The 18,938-nt window shown below is 46.6% G+C and overlaps 1 protein-coding gene across 1 annotated transcript in view; it reads left to right on the top strand.

Annotated features, from left to right (window-relative positions):
• Positions 1 to 296: 296 nt before the first annotated feature.
• The window catches only part of MLLT6 (MLLT6, PHD finger containing), a 135,613-nt gene continuing 116,971 nt past the window's right edge, over positions 297 to 18,938 (top strand). The window contains exons 1-2 of the mRNA XM_060255338.1: positions 297 to 458; positions 14,784 to 14,863. Of these exons, the coding sequence (XP_060111321.1) occupies positions 350 to 458; positions 14,784 to 14,863 (189 nt within the window). The 5' untranslated portion in view covers positions 297 to 349. The remainder of the gene's footprint in view (positions 459 to 14,783; positions 14,864 to 18,938) is intronic.

The following is an 18,938-nucleotide window of genomic DNA, read 5'->3' on the forward strand; positions in this document are numbered from 1 at the left end:
CTCCGGGCGTGTGTGAGGGCGAGTGTGTGTGTGTGTGTCGGTGCGTGAGTGCACGGCCAAGCGAGCAAGCGAGCGCGTCCGCTCCAGGCCAGCGATGCCGCCGCCGCTCGCGTTTCTGCACAGCCGACGGTGGCGTTTCTGTCTCGGGGCCGGACGCCGGAGCCCCCTCCGGGGCTCCCCCTCCTAGTGAGGGCGGATCGTGGGGGCAAGGCGGGCGCGGGAGGCCGGCAGCAGAAGCCGGAGAGGCGAAGAACAAGAGGCGGCTGCGTGGATGCGTGTTTGGAAACAGCGGCGGCGGCGGCGGGGCTAGCGCTGGTGGGGGATCCGTACAGAAGAAACTTATGGGAGAATGAAGGAGATGGTGGGCGGCTGCTGCGTGTGTTCCGACGAGCGGGGCTGGACCGAGAACCCCCTGGTGTATTGCGACGGGCATGGCTGTAACGTGGCGGTGCATCAAGGTAAGGCGCCCCCCCCCTTCTTCCCCCCCCACAGCCCCCCCCCCTCTTCCCCATCTTTCCCTCTTCTTTGCTTCTTAACTCTTGGGGTTGTGCCAGATTTGCAAGGGGAGGGGGGGAGCAGGAGAGGTTCCCTCCCTCTTGCCTCCATCCCCACCTTTGCAAAGCCTTAAGAAAAAAAAAGGGGGGGGGAGAGAAATGAGTATTGTTATTATTTCTTTTCGGGCCTTACAGAGGGGTTTGCAGAAGCAACGGTTTGCAAAAGGGCTTGCGGGGGAGAGAGGGCACTCCGTGTGTGTTTGTGCGTTGTACGCATAACAAACGCACATACCGTGACCCGCAGATCTAGGGTTAAGGTGATTCCAGGCCCCGGCGCGACCCCTTGGCAACAATTGCCGACAAGGAGAATTGACGTCTCTCTGTATCTCCATCTCGATGTCTGCAGAGGGGGTGACAGATAGAAACGCACCTGGAGCTGGATAGAGACCCAGCAGTCCCGTGAGCTGTTCAGACCCAACTTTGCACACGTCTGTAGAAGGGCTTTTTAAAAGGAAAAAAAAAACCCACACACTCAACTTTGCACGGGTGTCGCTGGGGGATCTCAGATCTCCCTGCTTCCCTCTGCCTAGGCACATAACGCTTTTGTGGTTCTGTTTATTTATTATTGAAATTGTACCAGCCTAGGCAACCGATGTGGGCTGGGGAGGAGTGACATCCGAGAGGCAGCGGAGGTGGAAAAGGTGAAGGAGGGTGAGTGGGTGCTGGAGGCTGGGGGGGGGGGGGGGGGTTGAGTTGCAGATTCTCCCGGGCCTGTTTTCCTTTTGCATTTTATTTTGACGTCGCTTGAAAGGAATCGTAAGGCAGTGACCTCTGACAGTCTCCCTCGGCTTCCTTCCGGCTTAGCAGGGGATCTATTATTAGCTCCCATGTAACATGGTGGTTTTTGTTTTTGTTTTTACATCGTGGATGGAGGTGGGGAAGGGGGTGGGCTTCAGCTGTGGGCGTCCAGGTAAGGCGGCAGAGGAGAATTTAGAGAGAGGGACCCACGCATGGCTTTTCTGGCAAGGAAAGCGAGGGGGGGCCTGATCTTCTTAGTAGATCATTAACACTGTAAACAGAAGGGAGAGGAGGAGTCACCTGGGGTGAACCATGCCCCGGAGATCTTGGGTTCTTAATATCGTTTCAGACCCAGCTTAACCCTTTCCAACAGCTAACGCAAGGGGAAGGGCCAGACCTCTAGTTCCCATGCCTTCTGTTCTGTTCTCTTATCTCTCAAACTGACCAAGGTGGAGATACTCTGCCTGTGCTCAGAGATGACCGCTTCACATGTAAACCCTTACCTGCTCAAATGTTTGAGGCTTGATAGAAGTGTGTTTTCTTCAGTGCACCCTGTTTGATAGGTTGTGTGTGTGTGTTTTAAAAGAATTACCTATCGGGGTGCTTTGGTGGGACAGCCAGTTTGGTGTAGCGGTTAAGAGGGGTGGACTCTAATCTGGAGAGCCGAGCTTGATTCTCCACTCCTCCACATGCAGCTGCTGGGTGACCTTGGATCAGCCACAGGTCTTTCAGAGCAGTTCTCTCTCAGCCCCACCTACCTCACAGGGTCTCTGTTGTAGGGAGAGGAAGGGAAGGCAATCATAAGGCGCTCTGAGACTCTGCATGAAGGGCAGGATAGAAATCCAATCTTTTCTTCTTCTGAGATGATTCCTGTATGGCTGGGTTTGGCTGCCAGGGAATTTGAATGGCACAGTAATGTACAGTGGCCAAAAGGGGCTTTTAGAACATAAGACCAGCAGTCCATGTAATCTAGCAACCTGTTCCCCGTGGTGGCCAACTAGTTGCCTTGGAGAGCCAACCAACAGGGTGCCAAGGCCTTCTGTCGATGTTGCCTCCTTGTACTGATATTCAGAGGTTTACTTCTTCTGAAAGTGGAGGTTCTTTTTAGTCACCTCGACCTGTAGCCATAAATCTGTCTAGTCGTATTTTAAATGCATCTGTGCTTGAAGCTGTCACTGGGTGATGAGTGCCCCAATTGATTTAAAAACTTCCTTTTGTCCACCCTGAATCTATTGCCCATCACCTTTATCAGGTGGCCCTAAGTCCTACTATTATGGGAGAGGGAGAAAAAGTTACTTGTATCCATCTTCTCCACACCATGCTTCATTTTCTAAATCTCCTTCATGTTTCTTCCCTCAATAGTCTTTTCTTAAACCGGGGGTGGCCAAATTTGCTTAATGTAAGAGCCACATAAAATGTGTTTGTGAGCCACAAGGCAGGCAGGCAGGAAGGAAGATGGGGGCAGGAGAAGAGAGGGAGGGAGAGATGGAAAGAAAGCAACTTTAAATGTATTCCCCAAGCTGGTCAACAGAGCGGGGGGAGGGCTTCAAGAGCCACACGATATGTGTGAAAGAGCCACATGTGGCTCCCGAGCCGTAGTTTGGCCGCCCCTGTTCTAAACTGGAAAGTCCCAGATTCTTTAGCTTTTACTTCTAGGTGTTCCAATCCTTTTTTAATGTGTACTTTATTTTCTAATTTCTTCCTCCTAAAGTAATAAATTATAGGCTGTGATATGATACATTCTCAGGCTGGATCCTGAAATCAAAGAATGGGTTTCTGAGCTAAGTCTTGGTGAGCCGTAGTTGAAGTTATCTCATTTGGGAGTTTCTGAAACGAGCAATCCATTTTAAGAAACTGCGTGCATCTAAGCGAATGAGGAAGATACTTTGCAGATGAATGACTGGGATGGGGGGGAGGGGATCCACCAAGGAAGTTTGTGGCAGTGCAGACCTAGCAAGGTCACTGGGGACTAAATGACATTGCTACAAAAAATAAATCTGACCCATCAGCTACTAACTAGCTATCCTTCGTCTAAAGGATGCATCTCTCATTGCTTCAAAGAGCACCCGAGGGCTCCTCTGAAGGTGCCATTGAAAGGGATGATCAAGGCAGTGCATTCTTCAGTTTTCCATGCACAGTGACACATGGCATAGAGCGGTGGTTCTTGGACTGCAGCTCATGTCCCCAAAGAGTGCTCTTTTTGGAAACGCTGCTCCTTGCCTTGGAAGCAACAGTGAATGGAGTAGAAGCGGGCAGGGACAGTTTGCATCTTACCCCCTTTGCTGCTATCTCCTCTGAGGCTTTGGCTTAACAGGGAAAGCTCTGAGATACCCCATGTTGTTGTGCTCAGAGAGACTATGATGTGGTATGGGAGCTCTTTCCCCACCCCCCCAAAGCAGGGGAATACTAGCTTTTAACTGTGAAACAATTTGTGTGCTGAAGTAGCTCAAGACATATAGAATGTAGCCTGTTTGCCTTCCTGGACTTTTACAGTCTTCTGCTTTGGTTCTGTTCAGCATCTTAGTACCACCAGTACTAATACTTCATTTCGTCATTATTGAGCCTTTTGTCATTCAGATTAATGGAGATTTAGCTCTCCATGTTATTTTAGGAGATCCTTGTAAAAAGGAGAGAAATGGCAGACATGTTGATGTCAGGATATAAAATATGCATAGCCTGAGGTGTTGTTTCTTGTTGTAATCTGGTTTCTTTCTTGTGGCGGGTTCCAGTGCTATACATGTTAAACTGGAAATATTTCCCAGAGATAAGACAGGTGCCTCTTTTTTTCTTATGGTGTTCCCTTTGTATCCAGTGTGGTGCAGTGGTTAGAGCATAAGACCGACAAGACCCTCGTTCGAATCCTCACACAGCCACAGGAAGCGTTCTGGGTGACTTTGGGCCAATTACAAACTCTTGGCCTAACCTACTTTACAGGGCTGTTGAGAGGATAAAATCAATAATGATGTAGTCTGTTTTGTGTCCCTGTTGGGAGAAAAAGCAGGGTATAATGAAGTAAGTAAATAAATAAATTTGTGGTGATATTGCAACGCTATTTTTTTTTAACCTCAGGTTTTTTTATTTGGAAGAGGAAGAAGAGTTTGTTTTTATACCCCACTTTTCTCTGCCTTGAGGCGTCTCAAAGTAGCTCATAATCACCTTCCCTTCCTCTCCCCACAACAGACGCCTTGTGTGATAGGTGGGGCTGAGAGAGTTCTGTGAGAACTATAACCGGCCCAAGGTCACCCACCCAGCTCCATTCCCATAGGGAGGATGGGAAATACAACCCAGTTCTCCAGATTAGAATCCACCATTCTTAACCACTACACCAAACTGGCTCTATGTAGACATTTATCCTTTTGCTGTTCTCTACTCTAAGGAATCTCAACGCGGCTTTCAGTTGCCTTTCCTTCCTCTCTCCACAACAGGCACCTTGTTAGGCAGTTGGGGCTGAGAGAATTTGGAGGGAACAGTGACTGGGCCCAGGTCACGCAGCAGGCCTCATATGGAGGAATGGAGAGTCAAACCTGGTTCTCCAGATTAAAGTCTGCTGTGCTTAACCCCTACATCACCCTGGCTCTATTTAGACATGCAAACTCCCACTTTCCTACCCAGTGTCTACCCAAAGTAGCTTACAACATTCTTTTCTCCTCCATTTTATTTTCACAACCACCACCTGTGAGGCAAATTAATAATAATAATAAATTTTATTTGTATCCCGATTCCCGCCCTCCCCGCCGAGGCAGGCTCAGGGCGGCTAACAGAACATGGTCTACACCATGATTTGTATAAAACAATTTTAAAATTAGATTGAGAGAGAGTGAAAGGTCCAAAGTCAGCCACCAAGCTTCTGTGGCAGGGTAGGAGTTCAAACTTGGGTCTCCCTATTCCTAAGTGCCATATTCTGACCACTACTTTGTCCCATCTGCCATGGAGATGGGCAGGGTTTTTTTCCACTAATGTAGCCAATCCTCCAAGAGCTTACAGTAGACCCTGTAAGAAGAGCCCTGTAAGCTCTTGGAGGACTGGCTACATCGAGGGGGAGGGGTTGGCCTAATATGCAAAGGAGTTCCTGCTACAAAAAAAGCCCTGGAGATGGGTAGAAGACTGATGGGTGGATTACAGGAATTGACTACACTCGGTGGGACTGTCTATTTTAAAATTTCTGTCACCTAAAAACTTTTTAAAACTAATTTCCCTCTCCCCGTTTTCAGAATTTGACATAATAAGAGAGACTCACTGCCCCACAGATATGTCACAATCCCCACAGCACTCATTTTAACTTCTATTCATACGGCAAAAAGGGGGGAAATACAGGTCATAATTTTGGATAATGATGTAAGTTAATGGCGAAAGTAAGATTTCCATAGTGTTGGTGTCTTCCAAGAATTAATATACACAGCCGGTTTTGACTGATGGGTGTCCTTTTTGACCTACACAGAGATGAATAACAAGCGTTGTACTTTCTGAAACTTACATTTCAGCAGTTTTCTTTTTATTAAATATTAGCTGTCATGTTCTTATCTTTCCCTGGCAGAATAGAGGTGGATGAAAGGAAACGGGCTGAGGAAACAGGACAGGCAAGGCAGGGGACAGGCCAGAAAGCAAGGTCATAAAATAGGGAATTGTGGAAAAACAAGAACGTTTTTCTCTCGGCACTGAGCCGCAATGGAATTGTGCTGGAGAAGCAAATGCATGAATGTTACATCACTTTCCCACCTGTGTCACCCCACCCTCACATGCCACAAACCACTGGCACATTTCTGACCACTCTAGCACTTGGTGCTTGCCATTTTTTACAAATGACCAGAAAGAAATGGTCTAGTTCACAAATTTGGTTACATACTCAAGGGGCATGCTTTGGGTCTTTCTTTCGTCTTGGAGCAGCTTCCTTCCCAGGAAAGGGTCCCTGGCTCTAGTTCAAACACAGGGCAAAAACATCATTTATTTTTAACTGGTTAATTTGAAAAATTAGCCAGATTCTGGTTTGCATTGACAAATAACTGAATTTGTTGCTTTCTGGAGCCTGGGAGGGTATCATTGGGTGAACCCACAAGCTAGATTTTAAAAAGTTATTTAGGGAGTTATTTAGGGAATTTCTATACCTCCTCTCCTGAGACTCAATTGAGAATACAGTCCTACTTCACAACACAACTACAGCTCAGGTTGACTGGTGTTGAGAAACCAACTTCAAGTTGTGTTTTCAGATCCTGGTTTGATGCAGCCTAAATAACTATAATGAGTGGAGTGGCGTGAATTTCTTTCTTTTTCTTCTCTTTTCTGTTATTTTTGTATTTGTGCGTATGTGAGAGTGGGTGTGTGTGTGTGTGCACCTGGAAGTCATGGTGACCTCTGGCGACTGACCCCTACTGGGGCATTGAGGACATTCAGGGAAGTCGCTTGATACATCCTGCCTCTGCCTCCCAGTCCTGGTATTCCAAGGAGGTCTCCCTTCCAAGTACTTGCCAAGGTCAGCCCTGCTTAGTTTCTGAGATCAGATGAGATTGGGCTTGCCTGAGCTATGCAGATCAGGGCGAGTGGCTTGCATTTCGACAATCACACAAACCCTGTGCAAATGAAACCATGGTTTCACATGATGTGTGAACTGAGTCTCATACCTAGGGTTGCCAGCTTCATGTTGGGCAATACCAAAGCAGCCATTTTCTCCTGGTGAACTTATCTCTGGTGGTTGTAATCCTAGGAGATCACCAGCCACCACCTGGAGGTTGACAACCTTACTCATATATCTTGTGGTGCACACCTGTTCCTATCAGATGACGTTTTTCTAGCTTATTTTAAAAGGACAAAGATTGTTGACTTTAAATTAGATCAGCGAACACTCTTTGGCAGTATTAATGCTTCAAGTAGCTAAGATTGAGTTACTGTGTAGAATAGGCTGGGTGGCACATGGAGCGCATGATCCAGAGTTTTAGAAGACCTCAGCCTGGGACCCTGGAGAGCTGCTGCCAGTCTGAGTAGACAATACTGACTTTGATGGACCGGGGGTCTGATTCAGTATAAGGCAGCTTTGTGTGTTCATATGTGCTCCAAAGCGCTGTTTATCTCTGTTTTCATCCATGTAATCTTGGAGAAAATGATTTTTAAGTGCAGTGACCACAAAGTCAGAGATGAAGGCTCTAGGAAGGCTGCAGCCAGCATGGTTAGAGTATTGGAATAGGCTCAGGAAGATCTGAGTTCAGATTCTACCCCCTGAATGATTTTGGATCAGTCCCCGTCTTTCGGTTTCGTTCTAAAGTCTCTCGCAGAGTTGTTGGGGAACCGACCTGGGAGGAAGGAAGAACCGGCTACACTCCTCTGAACTTCTGGGGGAAAGGATGGGATTTTTAAAAATGTGATGGACAATATAATCATCCTATAGCAGGGTTTCCTTTTGGGAGAAGAGGTGTATCTGGTCTGTGTCAGAGCCCCGGCAAGCAATGTTCCCTCTAAGCCTCAGAGTCTTGTGAGCAAAAATTCTACTTTGTGAGAGCTACTGGCAGGGCTTTTTTTGTAGCAGGAACTCCTTTGCATATTAGGCCATACACCGCAATGCAGCCAATCTTCCTGGAGCTTACAGTAGGCTCTGTGCTAAGAGCCCTGGAAGCTCCAGGAGGATTGGCTACATCAGGGGGTTGTTGCGTAATATGCAAAGGAGTTCCTGCTACAACAAAACCCCTCATTTACTGGTATTAAAGTTGTGAGCTACTGACATTAAAGTTGTGAGCTATTGCATAAATTCTTGTGCTCTGGGGTCATCCTTCCTGAACTAAGACAAAAATGTGTGAGCTGGAGGCTAAAAATCTGTGAGCTAGCGCACACTAACTCAGCTTCGAGGGAACACGGCCAGCAAAGTACCCTTGTTCTCTTGACGTGGAACACGTATCCTTCCATATCACAGCTTCCCTGACGGCACTCTCTCTAACCACATCTGATTTATTCATGCTTATATTTATGACTCACCAGTGCTATTGTTTCGTTATGAAACTCAGAGCACCTTTGCATCGATTCCCGTCCATGGAACTAACAGTGATGTCCTTTCATGCATGGCCATGAAAGCTCATATCCTGACTTAAACTGTGTTGGTCTTAAAGGTGCCACTGGATTCAAACTTGGTTCTGCTGCTTCAGACCAACACACCTGCCCACCTAGCGCTGACCTCAGCAGGGTTACACCTTTCTAAGTACCTCCTCTTCGGTGGATTTAGCAGGGTTTAACTCTGCTTAGGATCACAATATTAGAGGGCTGGAACTTGCTTAAAGCTTAGTAGTAAAATTCTGCAGTGAGCCTTCAGACTAGTGTTGGAGCTTTGGGTTCAAATCTTTCTGCTACTGTGAAGTTAGGGCTGCCAACCAGCTGGAGAAAGAAAAACATCCCATTCAGAAGAAGGAGGAGGAGATTGGGTTCATACCCCATCCTTCACTTGGAGTCTCAGAGTGACTTACAGTCTCCTTCCCTTCCTCTCCCTACAACAGACATCCTGTGAGGTGAGTGGGGCTGAGAGAGCTCTTTTGAGAGCTGCTCTTGAAAGAACAGATCTGAGAGAGCTGTGACTGACCCAAGGTCACCTAGCTGGCTGCAAGTGGAAGACGAGAGGGGGAATCAAACTCAATTCTCCAGATTAGAGTATCACTCTCAGGGCTTTTTTTATAGCAGGAACACCTTTGCCTATTAGGCCACACACCCCTGATGTAGCCAATCCTCCAAGAGCTTACAGGGTTCTTAGTACAGGGCCTACTGTAAGCTCCAGGAGGATTGGCTGCATCAGGGGTGTGTGGCCTAATAGGCAAAGGAGTTCCTGATACCAAAAAAAGCCCTGATCTTAACCACAACACCAAACTGGCACTTGAGGCTTAATGGGATATTATTTACCAGGTTATACTTGTATAAGTTAATAGTATAACCTGGATGGGCCAGGCTAGCCCAATCTTATCAAATCTTGGAAGCTCAGAAGGATCGGCCCCGGCTAGTACTTGGATGGGAAATCTTCAAGGAAGTCCAGGGCTTCTATACAGAAACAAGCAATGGTAAAGCACCACCGAGCATCTGTTGCCTTGAAAATCCCTTAAGGGATCGCCGTAAGTTGGCTGTGGCTTGACGGCACTTTCCACCTCCACCGTTTTTAACTTGAATGCCATAAAAAACTTATCCTGCTTATTTCCAAAGATGGCGGCTCTATTAAAAGGACAGGACAATTTTTTCCAGGCCTCTTGGCTACCCCACAATGAAGGTCCCTGGATGTTCTTCGGCCAGCTGCGCTCTCTCAAACTAACCTGCCTCACAGGGTTGTTGTGAGGATAAAATTAAGGAAGGGAGAGCCATATGAGATCCTGGGAGGGGCAGAGTAAAAAGATAATAATGAATCACTGTTCCCTGGGCTTTGCATATGGCATTTACTTTGCTCTGAGCTTATTGCATTGGTGCAAGATCTAGATTTGCAGTGCTATAGCAGAGTGGTAAGAGCCCCGTGGCAGAGTAGTAAAGCTGCAGTACTGCAGTCGGAGCCCTCTGCTCACAACCTGAGTTCGATCCCAGCAGAAGCTGGGTTCAGGTAGCCGGCTCCAGGTTGACTCAGCCTTCCATCCTTCCGAGGTCGGTAAAATGAGTACCCAGCTTGCTGGGGGGAAAGTGTAGATGACTGGGGAAGGCAGTGGCAAACCACCCCATTAAAAAAGTCTGCCGTGAAAACGTTGTGAAAGCAACATCACCCCAGAGTCGAAAACAACTGGCGCTTGCACAGCGGACTACCTTTACCTTTTTAGCAGAATGACAAAGCTGTTGTACTGCAGTCCAAACTCTGTTCACGACCTGAGTTCAATCCCGGTGGAAGCTGGATTCAGGTAGCTGGCTCAAGGTCGACTCAGCCTTCCATCCTTCTGAGGCCAGTAAAATGAGTACCCAGCTTGCTGGGGATAAAGTGCAGATGACTGGGGAAGGCAATGGCAAACCACCCCGTAAAAAGTCCGCCATGAAAATGCCGTGATGTGACATCACCCCACGGGTCAGTAACAACTCAGTGCTTGCACAGGGGATTACCTTTACCTTTTAGCAGGACAAATGTGGATGCATTTCATCTAGGGTTGACAGGTCCAGGTTGGGAAATACCTGGAGATTTTGGGGATGGAACCTGAGGAGGGTGGGACTTCAGTGGTATATGATGCCATGAAATTTACCTTCCAAAGCAGCCATTTTTCTCCAGGTGAACTGATCTTTGTCCCCTGTAGATCACTTGTAATCCCAGGAGATCTTCAGCTACCCCCTGAAGGCCAGCAATCCTAATTTCATCCAGTTTACGTTTTACCCTGCACGGCGCTCTCTAAGGCTGCTCCCGTACTTCCTTTCCTGTACTGATTCTAATTAGAGGCTGTCTGGCAATTTCAAAGCCGTCTCCTAATGCTTAATTCTGAAGGCAGCCCGTGTTGAGCACCGTTCTGTGTGGTTCGGCAGACTGCCAAAAGAAAACATTCGTCAATTTTGTCAACTCAGAAAAAAAAAGAGAAGAGTAATAAATTCACTGACTCCTGATGAAGCTGAAAAAACAAACCGGAGTCTCCTGGCACGCTTGAAGACTTCAAACCCATTTTATTTCTTGCTAATCTGGAAGGTGCCACTAGAGCTGGGTTTATTTTTGCTGCGATGGATGTTATCTTGGATTAAGTCAGTGTTTATTGATTGGACAAACCGGGGCATTGCTGTTGAGGGAAAGTGCGAAGATATTTTAGAATGTCATTCAGTGTTTCATTGATCTGAAAGGACATTTTTACCCAAATTTCGAAAGCCTCCATCTCCCTTTCTGCATCTGATTTTTGCGTGTGTGTGTGTGTGTTTGTGCGTGCATGTAATGAGACCCTCAACTCTCTCTCCTAGTAACCGAAAAGGTACAGTTACTGGGGAATTGCCTCTGTGCATCACATTCTCGCTCTCAGTAGGAAAATGGGTGGCACTCTAAGCAAGTACATTTGATTTGGCTTGTTGGAAGGAGATACGCCCAGCACTAAAAATATCAACATTCTATTGTCTCTCTGTACGAATGATGCAAACGGAGCACGTCGGCTTACTTTGTTTTGCATACTTTCATCGGCTTCCGCTTCAGAGGCAATGCTGCTTAACATTTAAAACTGGGGTGTCAATTTAGGAAATTTTAGGGAAAGCGTGAGGGCTAACACAGAGAGAGAAGAAACGATCCTAGGCAGGTCTACTCAAAATAATGTTGCCAGCTCTGGGTTGGGCAATGCCTGAAGAATTGGGGGGTGGAGCCTGGAGAAGGAAGGGTTTAGGCAGAGGGGGGGGACCTCAGCAGGGTATATAATGCCACAGAATCCAGCCTCCAAAGCAGCCATTTTCTCCAGGGGAACTGATTTCTATTGCCTGGAGATGAACTGTAATAGCAGGAAATCTCCAGGTGCCGCCTGAAGCTTGGCAAACGTACCTCAGAAGTAAGCTTCATTTTATTCCGTGGGGCCCTCCAACAGAAGAGGAGTACAGCCACTAGGGCTTTTTATGTAGCAGGAACTCCTTTGCATATTAGGCCACACAGCCCTGATGTAGCCAATCCTCCTGGAGCTTGCAGGGCTCTTAGTACAGGGGCTACTGGAAGCTCCAGGTGGATTGGCTACATCAGGGGGTGTGGCCCGATATGCAAAGGTGTTCCTGTTACGAAAAAAGTCCTGACAGCCGCAGATGTGATTCCGATAGGGTTGCCAGCCTCCAGGTGGGGCCTGGAGATCTCCTGCTTTGACAACCGATCTCCAGCTGGCAGAGATCAGCTCCCCTGGAGCAAAGGGCTGCTTTGAAGGGTGGACTCTAGGGCATTGTCCCATGCTGAGGCCCCTCCCTTCCCCAAACCCCGCCCTCTCCTGGCTCCACACCCCCCCAAAGTCTCCAGGTATTTTCCAACACAGACCTGGCGACCCTCGTTTCAGACCAGACATGAGCTCTTGTTTGTCCAGCTAATTTGGATGTTCTTTTATATATAATGAATCTTCAATTAGTCTGGTGTGGGCAGGGTGCTTGCCAAGGACATACCCTGTGCTGAAAATGATTTAATTAAAGGATGGCTCTTTAATCTGTGTTGATAAGTTTGCTATTGCTGTTATGTGGCATGAAAAGGAATCATATTATGTGCTGTTCAAATGAGTTGCATATTTGGGGGGGGGGGGCTTGTTTAATTATGAATTACAAAGTCGGCATTTAAACTTTGCTGAGAATTCTACCCTCCCCCCTGCTGAAATATGAAAGGCTGCCCTTGAATATCGGGGTTGTGCCCTAGAAGATACTAGTAATGTAGAAGAAAAGGCCACTAAGCATGCACGGAGTGTTTTCCCCACTTTGTAGCCGCAACTTCCTCAAGCAAGCATTTAGCCTGCAGTCCTAAAAACCCTTTCCTGGCAATAAGCTTTACTGGATGAATTGAAACTTACTCCTGAGTTGACCTGTTTAGGATCTCCTGTTAACTTTCAAGGCAGAAAAAAACGCACTTTGAACAATGACATCTTTCATTTTAGAATGAAAGGCTAAAGGGAATGGCCCCCCTCAACAAAGAATTTAATTATTGGCCAAAAAAAAATTAAATGGAAGATTTTAATGTATTCTGATTTTTTTTTAAAAAAAAAAAGAGAGAGAGAGAGAGAGAGAGATCAATTTTTTTAATATTTTAAAAATTATTACTTATTTCTCATAGTATAATATTTTAGCTAGGTTCCTTCCTTCTTCCCTCTAGGGTTGCCAAGTCCAATTCAAGAAATATCTGGGGAATTTGGGGGTGGAGTCAGGAGACTTTGGGGGTGGAGCCAGGAGACATTAGGGGTGGAGCCAAGATCAAAGCTGTGACAAGCATCATTGAACTCCAAAGGGAGTTCTGGCCATCACATTTAAAGGGACGGCACACCTTTTCAATGCCTTCCTTCCATAGGAAATGATGAAGGATAGGGGCACCTTCTTTTGGGGCTCATAGAATTGGACCCCATGGTCCAATCTTTTTGAAACTTGGGGGGTATTTTGGGGAGAGGCACTAGATGCTATACTGAAAATTTGGTGCTTCTACCCCCCAAAACAGCCCCCCCCCCAGAGCCCCAGATACCCACAGATCAATTCTCCATGATTTTCTATGGGAATAAATCTCCACAGGGAATAATAGAGTTCCCAGTAGACATTTCCCTTCCCTCCCCTTGCTTTCTGACAACCCTGAAGCGGGGAAAGGGGCTCCAAACCGGGGGATCCCCTGCCCCCATCTGGGGATTGGCAACCCTACTTCCCTCCCTCCCTCCTGCAGGGTCTCTCTTTCCCTTCTTTTCTCATACGCATAACTTTCTTATGTAAATATCAAATAACAATACATTTTAAAAAACCAAACCAGACTGAATTATTCTATACCTTCATCTGCCTGAGCTTTCATATCATTTTGCTGTCCTCTTTGTCGGCCTCCTTGGCTCCTTTGGGGAACAGGCATGCCCTCTTGCTCGCATCGCACCAGCAAGTCTAAAACACATTCTTTTGCTCATCGTAAGTCTCAGACAAGGAGGATACATGAAGGATTTGCATATGATTTGGGTGGCTGTAGGCATCCCAGGACTCAGGCCTGCCCAAGTTTTGCGCATCCCAGAGAGAGAGAGATGATCCTCCCTCCCTCCCTCTCTCCCTTGTCTTTCGGCTCTCAAAAATCTGGCGGGTCCTCTGCAAAGATTTGGAATCAATCTGCGGTTCCCAATTTATGTTTCAATATCCACAACTCTGCAAGAATTTGTAAATCAGTATATAGTTTCCAACTTCTCATTCACCAACTTGTTTCTACTGGTATTCTACTGGTATTCACCAACTTGTTTCTACTGGGAAGAAGTGCAATACAATACAAGTTCTCAGTCGACTCCTTGTTCAAGATACATACTCTTTGGAGGGGGCCTTGGTTCTCTTAAAAAGTGAAGACTGAACCTTACTGGACATTGGGATTTCCCCCTCCCCTTTTGGTGGCATTCATGTTTATACTGATATAGAGCAGGGGTGGCCAACGGTAGCTCTCCAGATGTTTTTTTGCCTACAACTCCCATCAGCCCCAACCAGCATGGCCAATGGCAGGGGCTGATGGGAGTTATAGGCAAAAAATATCTGGAGAGCTACCATTGGCCACCCCTGATAGAGCGATTTTGGGGCTTATGAACATATTGGCTTTTGGTGTAACTTGGTAAGATATACAATTTACATATAATAGAACGTTTGGATAAGTAGCATATTGGGATTAATATCAATAATAACTTTTGCAGTTTGGGTATTTGTATTTTGTTATTTGGGGTTACGATGCTGGTTGTATAGCTTCTGTGCTCTCTTGCCTAACCCTCTCCTTCACGCTTGCATTCCCCACCTGGAGGTTGGCAACCCTAGTATGCAACCCAGGTTTTCCATTAAAAGAAAAAGCATCAAGCAGACAGGCACGCTGTTGTGTAGATACATGCATTCCTCCTCCGCCCAACTAGATCTTCTGATGGTTGCTTTTTCTTCCCTCAGCCTGCTATGGAATTGTCCAGGTTCCCACTGGGCCGTGGTTCTGTCGAAAATGTGAATCTCAAGAGAGGGCCGCCAGGGTGGTAAGTATGATCCAAAACCAGTTTGTAAGACTTCACAGAGCAAATCCAGTCCAGCAGTTGGTTCTTGGCACTGGCTGGCTATTGGGAACCTCCAAGTAAACTCCACAAAGCTTTTTCTTATTTCTTTGGCCTCTAAGCATGGACGCTACAGGCTTCTGGCCACTTAGGCACCTCCGCCTGGGCTGCTGGGATCTAATTAGACATTTCCCCCTGCGCTTATTCATATTTTCCCACACCTATTCAAATAGATGGAATTGTTCAGTAGCTGAGACCACATGTGATTCCAGATCATGTATATGTTGATGAACTCCCAGGCAGGCTTCATTTTGGGCAAGAGTTCACAGGAGCAGAGCTCCGGAACCTCTAAATTTTTATTGTGGTCTTTCTTTTTTACCTCCCACTCCCGAATACTTGCTTCTGGGCTCCATTGTTCAAACCCCCTGTGAGAATTTTGCTGAATTCTAAGAATTGACAAACTTTCTAATATTTTCCCCTCACAAAAAACTGGAAAATAACCAAAACATATAAAGCCGACAGATAGAAATCTTCGTCATGCCACTGTGGCCACATAGGAGAAAGCAGGGCTTTTTTTGTAGAAAAGGGCCCAGCAGGAACTCATTTGCATATTAGGCCACACCCTCTGATGCCAAGCTGGTTGGAACTGTGTTCCTGCTCAAAAAAAGCCCTGGGAGAAAGTCATTTTAAAAGTAGTGTGGGAATAAGCTTTTATGATGGCAATTATAATTCAAGAAGCCTTTGAAGATAGATGCTGAGTTGATATAATTTAGTAGTAATAATAATAATAATAAAATTTTATTTATATCCCGCCCTCCCCGCCTAGGCAGGCTCAGGGCGGCTAACAACATATTCATACAATAGTTATACAAAAACTTTTAAAACCAACATTATCTTAAAACCATTCTAATTCACATTTAACATAATTTAACAGTGACAGTGGTATTCCTGGTGCTATTCTGTCAGCATAATGGCGAAGATCACTGAGGCAGAAGTCACTTAGGCGGATCCATCAGTTCAGCGATCCTTAATCAGCAGGCCGCAAAGGCCAACCTAAAAAAGATGGTCTTGCAGGCCCTGCAGAATTGGTCAAGACTCCGCAGGGCCTGCACCTCTTCCGGGAGCTGGTTCCATAGGCATGGAGCTGCAATGGAGAAGGCCCGTGTGCGGTAGGGTTGCCAAGTCCAATTAAAGAAAAATCTGGGGACTTTGGGGGCGGAGCCAGGAGACTTTGGGGGTGGAGCCAGGAGACATTGGGGGTGGAGCCAAGAACAAGGATGTGACAAGCATAATTGAACTCCAAGGGAGTTCTGGCCATCACATTTAAAGGGACAGCACACCTTTTAAAATGCCTTTCTTCCATAGGAAATAATGAAGGATAGGGGCACCATCTTTTGGGGCTCATAGAATTGGACCCTCTGGTCCAATCGTTTTGAAACTTGGGGGGTATTTTGGGGAGAGGCACTAGATGCTATACTAAAAATTTGGTGCCTCTAACTCAAAAAATAGACCCCCCCCAGAGCCCCCAATACCCACGGATGAATTCCCTATTATTCCCTATGGGAATCGTTCTCCATAGGGAATAATAGAGTGCCCAGTAGACATTTCCCTCCCACCCCACGCTTTCTAAAGGGGGGGAGGGCCTCCAAACCAGGGAATCCCCTGCCCCCTCCCTCTCTCTCACACACAAATACTTACCAGATCTTCTTCCGGAGAACTCTTGCTGTGAAAACGAAAGCAAAAGAAAGGGAGGGGCTGTTCTCCCAAGCCCTTCCTGCTTCTTGCCCAGCCTTAAAGGGGCATACATTTTACAAACAGCTCAGGAGCTCTATAATAACATGAAGCCTACAGGTATGTTCTCCCCCCCTCCACCCCTCCCCTTCCCGATTTTTGAAGAGCGGGAGATGAGGCTGCGAACCCAGGGGTCTCCCGCCAGAGAGGGAGGGTTGGGAAGCCTAGTGTGAGGGTGTTCTGCAATTTCGCCTCCTTTGGCCCGGGGATAGTCAGCTTGTTCTTCCCTGCTGACCTCAGTGCTCTCTGGGGCTCGTATGGGGAAAGACGGTACACTTTCCAACGATGCCAGGGGTGTGTGGCATATGCAAAGAGTTATGCAACTGAGTTGTGCTAATGAGTTTCAGCACCTCTTTTTCTATGAAACGACCCCTGCTCCCAGGCTTTTGCATACTGAGCGATGATGATCAGAAATGGTTATGTGTTTTTATGTCCCAGACATACAGGCCAACAGTACACATCCCTTTGCTTTTTGGCAGTTCAGCCTTGCAGATGTCCAAAACATCCTTCCCACCCCTGAGTGCTGCAGACTTGTTTCATTAGCCCCTTATCTTCTTGCGCCGCTAATGACAGTTTGACTTGTAAACAGGAGCAGATAATAATGCTTCAGGCTGTGAGAAAAATGTCACCTGCTGTTTTTGGTTCCCAGAAGTTTATTTTATTGGTTTTTATTTTCTTCAGATTTATATCCCGCCTTCCCCGCAAGTGGGCTGGGGCAGATTACAACAGGAATCGTTCCAGCAACAATGGTTAAAAGGACAAACATAATAGTTAAAACAGTTTAAAAAACAAGGAACTATGAATTGAGAGCAGACGGCGTTATAAGTTACAAATAGAATGCTCTGAAGAGAACTGGAGCAAGCAGGCTGTAAACCAAACTATGGAGTCTTCTCAGATGGGCTGTATTGGAGCCCAAGTAGATGAAATAAGTCTTTAAGTTACTGTTAAAGACACAAGTAGGACAAATCTTTTCCCCCCAGGTTAGTTGGTGGCCCTCCTTTATTTCTTATATTTATTTACTTCATTCATCACCTGCTGGATTATACAACATTAAAAAATCCCAATCAGCCAGCATAAGAGATCCAATAAACAATGCATGAGGCCTAGGATTACAGAAGTCGAAAATAATACCAACCCACCAACAACAAAAGTCTACTGAAGACCTTGACCCCCAATCTGGTGCCCACAGTTACCACAGCGCCTGGTTACACCTTCCTTGGTGCCAATCTGGTGTTTTTTGGAACATGGGTGGGGTCAAGTAGGGTTGTTGCCCCGCAAGGCTTCTGATTGGCCACTGCAGATATGATTGGCAGTTTCAGTGGCAACCGCCATTACAGTATTTGTTTTGTTCTCTTTCACTCATCTTTCCCAGTGTATTTTTAGAAATTTCTGCTCTTGTCCTCAGGAGTTGGTCTTCTGTTTTGTGTGTGTGTGTGTGTGGTCTGCCTCCCGGGATGGCCCCATTGTGATTGTGCCTACCATTAGGGCTTTTTTAAAGCAGGAACGCACAGGAATGCAGTCCCGGCTGGCTTGGCATCAGAGGGTGTGGCCAAATATGCAAATGAATCCCTGCTGGGCTTTTTCTACAAAAAAAGAGAGCCCTGGGTGAAACAATGGTGACATCAGTGGGTTTGGCCTAATATGCAAATGAGTTCCTGCTAGGTTTCTGCTACCAAAAAACTCCTGCGTACTATAAACATTGCAATAGACTGCGATCCTATTCCCTTACACAGCAGCCTCCTGAGTAGTTCCATTATATAGCAGTTCTGATCCTTTCATTAAATGTGCCCTCCTGGATATTTCTGTTTTCATGCTGTGACACGGTAGAAGTAGAAGGGCCTTCCTCATTCCCTCAGGCCGTTCCACATGGTGGGAGCCAAAGAATGATCCTGAACAGGCAGTTCTTGATGCTACCCATTGGCAGGGTGGCACCCTTAGAATACTTAGCTCAGATGGGCAAATCCTTTGAAACGGTGCGCTCAAATGGATCCCTTGACATCGGATGCTGACTCTTCGGAATTTGAAATGCTTTCTCCCTGCCTGGTTGAAAGTCTTTTGATATCGTCTGGAATGCTTTTAACCGCATTGTCCAGCTCTCTCTTTGCCAACTCAGAAGAAGAAGGGATTGAGTATGGCTAGCAAATCACCACACACGCTCCTGTGCCTAAACACACACACACACACAAAGAAATCCACTGGGCAAATTTCTTATTTGGAAGGAAAGCTGAACTCTGCCCGATGTGGCAGATGACTAAATAGCATGACCAAA

Source organism: Heteronotia binoei, chromosome 15 (genome assembly GCF_032191835.1).
Source record: "Heteronotia binoei isolate CCM8104 ecotype False Entrance Well chromosome 15, APGP_CSIRO_Hbin_v1, whole genome shotgun sequence".
Lineage (NCBI taxonomy): Eukaryota > Metazoa > Chordata > Lepidosauria > Squamata > Gekkonidae > Heteronotia > Heteronotia binoei.